Raw genomic sequence first — 7855 nt, 5'->3', positions numbered from 1 at the left:
AAGTGCTCTTGTGAGCTCGTAGATCTGCTATTGGCACTATAAAAAGGGGGAAAAAAGGCATTTGGAAAAAGTCCAAATGCCAAATGTCCAAATTATACAAAACGTGCCCACAAAATTTTGAGGCAGGGTTAATGTGGTTAACATACATGTTTAATGAAATTGTTTAATTGGGATATCAAACAAAAATATCACACATATCGTCTCTGTCGGGTGGAAACCTCATCTGTCCAAAAATGTAACTTTTCAAATAAAAAAATAGCAATAGTAGCAGTTTAAATATGGACAGCAACAATATCAGATGCAAATGCAAGTAGTTTAATTCAGTCTAACCACCAGCCATAAAGATCCAACACTGCCTTCACCAAACAATACCTATCTTACACTTTTTAACTGCCATGAAGTCCTGCCTCTGTGACAAAATCCTTCGCTGGATAATCTTCGAAATAGACCTCCGTATTTCCCTGGTCCTCATCCCGTAGACAATCGGATGCAGCAACGGCGGCAGAAATATGAACTGCGCCGTTTGGAGAAAATTGACATATCTGGGAATCGTGCCGTACCTGTTATAAACCACAGAGAACAGAATGCACAGAGAGAAATTGACAAAGACGATCAGATGCGGGGCGCACGTGCCCAAGGCTTTCCTCCGCGACTCCGCGGAGGCTCTCAGACTCACGCGTAATATCTGAACGTACGACACGGCGACCAGGCAGAAAGGGAACACGATGAGGCCGACGATGACGAAGACGCCGTAGAGGTTGGCCAGCGCACTGCGGACGCACGCCAGCTGAACCACCGACAGGTTGTCGCAGAACAGCTTGTCGATGGCGAAGCGGCACAGGGGCAGCCGCGAGGTCAAGTACACCTGGACGGCCACGGTGGCCACGGGGACGGCGTACACCACGGCCAACAGCAGTCTGACCTTACCGGGAGTCATGATGCTGTGGTACTGCAGCGGCTTGCAGATGGACACGTACCTGTCGTAGCCCATCGCCGCCAGGATGGCGTACGTGCACGTGGCGTAGACGGTGACGAGCAGCACCTGCAGCAGACAGCCCCCGTAAGAGACGCTCTGCTGCGCGTCGTCGTCCGACAGGAGGTTGCTCATGATCGCCGGGCACACGGCCGTGCATCCGATCACGCCGTTCGCCGCCAGGCTCAGCAAGAACACGTACATGGGTTTGTGCAAGCTGGAGTCCACGTAGATCACAGCTATGAGAGCGAGGTTCACCAGCACGGTGACGACGTACATGACAAAGGCCAGAAAGAAGTAGACGTGGTTTGCCGGGCCGCGGGGCCCGAAGGCCTCGAGCAGCACGGCAGTGTTTATGAAGCTTTGATTCATGCTTGCAGATGATTATCAGATACGTGGGGAAAAAAGATACATTTGCAATTTTATCATTTAGCAGATGTTTCTATCAAGAGGCACTTAACCCATTAAGACCTGAGGTCGATTCTACAAACCATCTCTGTCGGGTGGAAACCTCATATGTCCAAAACTATTACTTTTCCGGGATTGAAATTCAATAAGAGCAAAAGTAGCAGATATGAGCTCGAAAAACACAAACAGTTAGAATATGGAATTAAGAGGTTTCTGCCCGACTGCAACGGAATGCCTTCTAAATCCTAAGAGTTTTCTGAAAAAGTATGTTGCTATATATACTGTATGCTTTATTGAGCTCAAATCTAAAATGACAGATGCTTTCCCGGTTTTAACGTGTTAAGAGTGCAAAATCAGAGTAAGCATGAACCCCAGTCAACAAACAACAGTCACATAATCACAGAGCAGAGAAACACCCCCACACCCCGTTCTGGTGCCTCAAAGAAACTAACTAAATAACTTTCTTATTTTGTGGTGTCAAGCAAACCAAATCTAAATAACAACCCATGTGAACAAGTAACCAACACACACTGTATCAGCATGGTAAACTATCACCCGTCAAAAGGTCACAAGAAGGGATACAAGGAGAGGGTTGAGGTGGAGTCTGAGGAGGATATTCTTCAGACAGCAGCAGAACATGGGGAGTGAGTCAGATGGAGTCTGTCTGACACACTGATGAAGTCAATGTGTTCTTATACACCATACAGCTCTGTCAACTGACTGCTGTCTGCACAGTCCCACAATACACACACGCACACACACACGCACGAACGCACGCACAATGGGCAACGACAGGTACGTGTCCATCTGCAAGCAAGCCGCTGCAGTACCACAGCATCATAACACACACACACACGCACGCACGCACGCACGCATGCACACACACACGCACACACACACGCACACACGCACACACGCACACACATGCACGCACGCACGCACGCACACACACACACACACACACACGCAAACACGGACGCACGGCGGCGCAGACTTTTCTGGCTCTTCCTGAACACACCTGTGGATTATACCAGGGACAATGACTTGGACTTTAGCCCCCCCCTCGGACACACCTGTGGACTACACCAGGTACTAATGACTTTATGTTGCACTCCCTCATGGAGCTACATGCGGATTATACTAGGGTCAGTCCACTCTAGGTGGACACGCACTGACCTTTTGCACCTTAATCCCTTGTATAACGCACTGACTTTTTTTGGGTCTTTTTTTATTGTGCTCCTTTTCCTCTAAGCACCTTAACGTCCATTGTCTATCATGCACAGTATAAGTATAACATGCACAGTATACAATACATTGCTGCTATGCTCAGGCACCTTAGTTTAGTTTTTTTTTTTTTTTTTTTTATTATCTCAGGTAATTTGTAAATATGTAGATAACTTGTCTGGCCTTCTGTTGCTCTCTTGTTTTGATCTCCTTCCCACCTGCCCCCCACCCTCTTCTTCTCCCCCCCCCTCTTCTTTCTATGGAAACTAACGTTGCGATGGGAACGATGTACAAAAAAGAATTTCACCCACTTTTTTACCTTGTAAACCTGTAATGTGACAATAAAACTGATTCTGATTCTGATTCTGACGTGCGGGCGTGCGCAGTGGCGTAAAGTAACTAAGTACTCTTAGTTAGGGGCGGCAGTGGCTCAGGGGTAGAGTGGCGTTCCCAGTTCGATCCCGGGCTCCCCTAGAGTTAGTGTCGAAGCGTCCTTGAGCAAGACGCTGAACCCCTAATTGCTCCCGATGAGCAGGTTGGTGCCTTGCATGGTTTCCTCCGCCATCGGTGTATGAATGTGTGTGTGAATGGGTGAATGTAATGCACAATCTATGTAAAGCGCTTTCGATAAAAGCGCTCTATAAATGCACCATTTATATAAATGCACCATTTATATAAATGCACCATTTATATGAATGCACCATTTATATAAATGCACCATTTATATAAATGCACCATTTATATGAATGCACCATTTATATAAATGCACCATTTATATGAATGCACCATTTATATAAATGCACCATTTACTTTAAAAGTAACTCTAAAGTAATATGTACTCAAGACAAGTACTGCACTTAAGTACAATTTTGAGGTATTCTTTGTCAATACTTTAACTTATACCTCACTAAATGGACACAATCAAACATCACTGTATTTTTCATCAAATACCTCAAAATAAAAAAGAAATCCCGATTTCCCTTTTTTCCAATAATAACGCATTACAATGCGTGTCAGATCCTGTGTCTATAGGTGAGACATGACCTTTGACATAATCTAAATGTCTCAATAGAAGAGCAGGGAGACAAAATACATCCGCCCCAATTATATAAGCTATATTGTGTTACTGTTACATATAGTGAGGCTTTATAAGCACTACAAAAACAGGTGAGTGTACTTGTCCTCCACCAACATGCCAAAATATGACCACATATTGACATTTTTAACCCATTTGGACCTGTTAAACCTATATTGTTATACCTTTCAACCCGGGACAGTATCTGTGTCATTTTAGATGTTGTAGTATCTGCATATATTATTTTATATATATTTTTTTGTATAAAAGGTTTTTCAGAAAACTGTTAGGATTTAAAATAATTTAAACGTTTTTAGAATCGGCCTCAACAGACTACACAACATGGTCACAGCAGAAGGTCAGATGGATGCAGAGCAGATGAGACACATCGTTATCTGGGAGAATGGATCTTTCCACAGATATGTTTTGGTGCAAAACTGTGCCATCATTATCCACAATTTTCAATACCTTGCACCATACCATCCTTAACCATACTGAAGGAGCTTGAAGGCTATTTTAACAATTGTTGCCTCTTTCTTATATTATTTGACAATTTGGGCAATGTTTGACCAGTTTTATAGTATAATATAATAATCGCTTTTGATGCAGTAATGCTTTCTTTCTTCTTCTTTTTTTAGGTATTAAAAAGGTCTTAAAAGTCCTTAAATTGTCACTTCACTGTCATCTGAGGACCCCCCCCCCCCCCAAATCATGTGGTTCAATCACAGGTTGAGAGCCACTGGTCTAGATCACCCACAGTCCTCCTTCCATTGAGGACATTATACGTCAGCAGGTGCTGGAGCAGTGTGGCTCGCATTATGAAGGACCCCACTCACCCGGCCCATGAGTGGTTTGACCCGCTCCCCTTGGGCAAGAGGCTGCGGTGCATCAAAGCTAGAACTGTTAGGCTTAAAGGGATAGTTCACCCCTAAAATGACATTGATTCTATTCATTTCTATCGAATAGTCACCCCATGGAGACTTGAATTCATGGATATTTTTGGGTTTTTGTCGCATTCCTAAGCCAATAACCGCTGCCTACTCGCCCGCTGGTCATCAAATTATTGGCTTAGGAATGCGATAAAAACAAAACATATACTTGAATTCAAGTCTCCATGGGGTGACTAATTGATAGGAATAAAGTATTTTTCTGGGTGAACTATCCCTTTAACCCATTCAAACCGGGAAAGCATCTGTGTCATTTTAGATTTCTTTGGCTATTCAAAAATAGCAGATATACAAGCTTATAGCGAACAAAAATGTGTGCACATCTTTGGATATATATATTTTTATAAAGCAGATTAACTCTATGCCCCTCTATTCGTGTGCAAGCATGTAAATGACAAATAAGTGACCCCTGGCTAAACTGCTTTTAATTGGCCTCTGGGGGTGGGGCTGTAGAGTCTCCCGTGTGTCCACTTGTCCAACCCGCTGCTCTCCAAGGCTCTCTAGGAAACAAACAGTGCGTCCACACAGCTCTCATGGGGGCTCATTAAGGTACGGTAACAACACCGTTCCCTGGTGCACACGCACTATTAGTCTGACAACAGCGTGGCACAATATTATTGACCCCGTAATAATCTGTGTCCCATACCAGTGTCCCTTAATGAGTTGACCGAGTGGTTGCATCACTTCCTCACGCTGTGTGCTTGTTGTTTCCATGTTTTGTTTTTCATTCAACACAGAAATGTTTGTACATTTATACATTTTCCATCAACCTGTTTGGTGCTTCAAAAAATAAATAAATATACAACTACACAAAAAGCTGAGATTTTTTAAATTTTTTATAATATCTACTCATTTCCCAGTACAGACGTAAAATCTAAATCCTAAACTGGCGTCGCTATTTTGGGCATGTCATTATAGGTGAAAATCGTGAGGTTTTTATCCCCATTTTTTCAAAAAAATAACCATAATAGAAGATTTACAAGCTCACAGCTTAACATGTGTTATTGAGGCTTATTTGCACAGATATGAATACAGGTGGCACAGATATGAATACAGGTTTGTCTTGAGGTTTTGGTGTGCCTTGGAAACAAAATGTTTGAAAACCACTGGCCTGAACATAGCAAAACACAAATATGCAGCCAAAAAAAGTTTTATTTCTCTACATGATTTAGGCATCATGCCTCCGGTTCATGTCTGGCCAGAGGGCCTCATCCACATAGGCAATGTCCTATACATAAAGTAGGTATATGATACATGGGCCTATACATAAAGTAGGTATATGATACATGGGCCTATACATAAAGTAGGTATATGATACATGGGCCTATACATAAAGTAGGTATATGATACATGGGCCTATACATAAAGTAGGTATATGATACATGGGCCTATACATAAAGTAGGTATATGATACATGGGACGATACATAAAGTAGGTATATGATACATGGGCCTATACACAAAGTAGGTATGATACATGGGCCTATACATAAAGTAGGTATATGATACATGGGCCTATACATAAAGTAGGTATATGGCCTATACATAAAGTAGGTATATGATACATGTGCCTATACATAAAGTAGGTATATGGCCTATACATAAAGTAGGTATATGATACATGTGCCTATACATAAAGTAGGTATATGATACATGGGCCTATACATAAAGTAGGTATATGACCTATACATAAAGTAGGTTTACAGGGTGAATATGTACAGACATGTGCAGCAGGGCAACTATATGAAAAGACAATATTTCAAACACAAAAACTGAATATATGTCCCTACTGTAACTGCTACCGATGAGCAGTTGGTGCCCTGCATAATTTTCAGTGCTGTCCTGTGTGAATGTAATGCACTTTGGAAAGCGCTTTGGAAAAAAGCTGCTATTATAAATGCTACCATTTATTTGATTTTGCAATGAACCCTGAATTTACCCACGGAGATTAAGAAAGGTTTATCTTTACTCCAATGTGGTAAGGAGATCAAAGCACAGAGGGAGGGAGAGAGAGAGAGAGAGAGAGAGAGAGAGAGAGAGAGAGAGAGAGAGAGAGAGAGAGAGAGAGAGAGAGAGAGAGAGAGACAGACACAGTGCACAGAGACACAAGACCGTCAGTCAACATATAGAGCTGTTTGCTCCTTAACTCTTCCATTTGTGTCTGAACCCCTACAAACAAGATACATGATGAAATGCTGTCCTCTGCTGGCACATGTATGAACTAAAACAGTTGGATTAGGTCCAGTACAATTGTGCCCTTTGCTGGCACATGTAAAATGGTTACATCATTTTCAGTACGCGTGTGTGAACAAAAATGCTTGAATCCGTTACACTGTATAACTGCTACAGTACAAAGAAGCAGTGTAGACCTGCTGTGACAAAAATAGAAAGAAAATAGCAGTAAATGAGCATCAATCCAACTGAACCTCCATTACCACCTGTAGTCATGATGTTAAAGAGGTGGTGCCATGGTTTTGCACTTTTTCTGTTTTTCCTGTGTCTATGAGGTTGATAGAACTTCATTAAGCCCCCTGGTGGTGTTTTTATGGTGTTTTATGTCTTCTCTATTTTGAGTTTCTACCTGGAGGCTGAAACCTTGAGGGTCAAACGTGCCAATAGAAAAACAGCCCTTTAGTGACATAGTAAAACATATACCCTCCCCCTCATTATCCTAACACAACAGGTGTGGGCATGAGGAGGAGGGACTAGGACAGGTGGGTGGTGCTAAGGTGGTGGAGGAGGTGCTAAGGTGAGAACCAGGTATACTTAATGAACTGGAGGCGTGTCCACATAAAAACATAATTTTAACAATTTCTGTACACTTTTTTGAAAAAAAATCTTCCTCCTAGTATAACCATAATACCTGATGATTATGTTTTAGGGGGGGGGGGGAAATCACTGAAAATCACGGCACCCCGTCTTTAAGACCTTCACCTTCAAAGACAAAAAAAAATGCATTGGACAATGGAGCTTTAACGGTACAGTAGGCTATGTAAGTGATTAAAAAAAGTGTACAATACTGTAGCTCTATTGTGATAGCAATCAAAGAGCTGAGTGATAATCAAATAGAATAGAGGGTCTACCCGTCTGTACAGCTCTTTAGTAAACAGAAAATATGTTTTCAAGCCATTTTGATCCAATCAGCCTAATAAGTCACCTTTGTAATATTTCAGCGATTAAAGGTAGGGTAAGTGATTTTCTTTGGTTAAAATAAGTGTTACACATAATG

The 7855-nt window shown here is 42.2% G+C and overlaps 1 protein-coding gene across 1 annotated transcript; it reads right to left on the bottom strand.

The window, feature by feature from the left end:
- Positions 1–358: 358 nt before the first annotated feature.
- Positions 359–1345, bottom strand: LOC308085192 (olfactory receptor 2K2-like; the record flags this gene model as incomplete). Its single annotated transcript, XM_080428275.1, has 1 exon — positions 359–1345. The coding sequence occupies one exon, from the start codon at positions 1343–1345 to the stop codon at positions 359–361; it is 987 nt and encodes a 328-aa protein (XP_080284401.1).
- Positions 1346–7855: the final 6510 nt, after the last annotated feature.

The sequence above is a fragment of the Gymnoscopelus braueri genome (genome assembly GCF_963280865.1).
Source record: "Gymnoscopelus braueri genome assembly, chromosome: 5".
In the NCBI taxonomy this organism is placed as follows: domain Eukaryota; kingdom Metazoa; phylum Chordata; class Actinopteri; order Myctophiformes; family Myctophidae; genus Gymnoscopelus; species Gymnoscopelus braueri.
The sequence above is the reverse complement of the archived record's forward strand: the minus strand, read 5'-3'. Positions and strand labels throughout refer to the sequence as shown.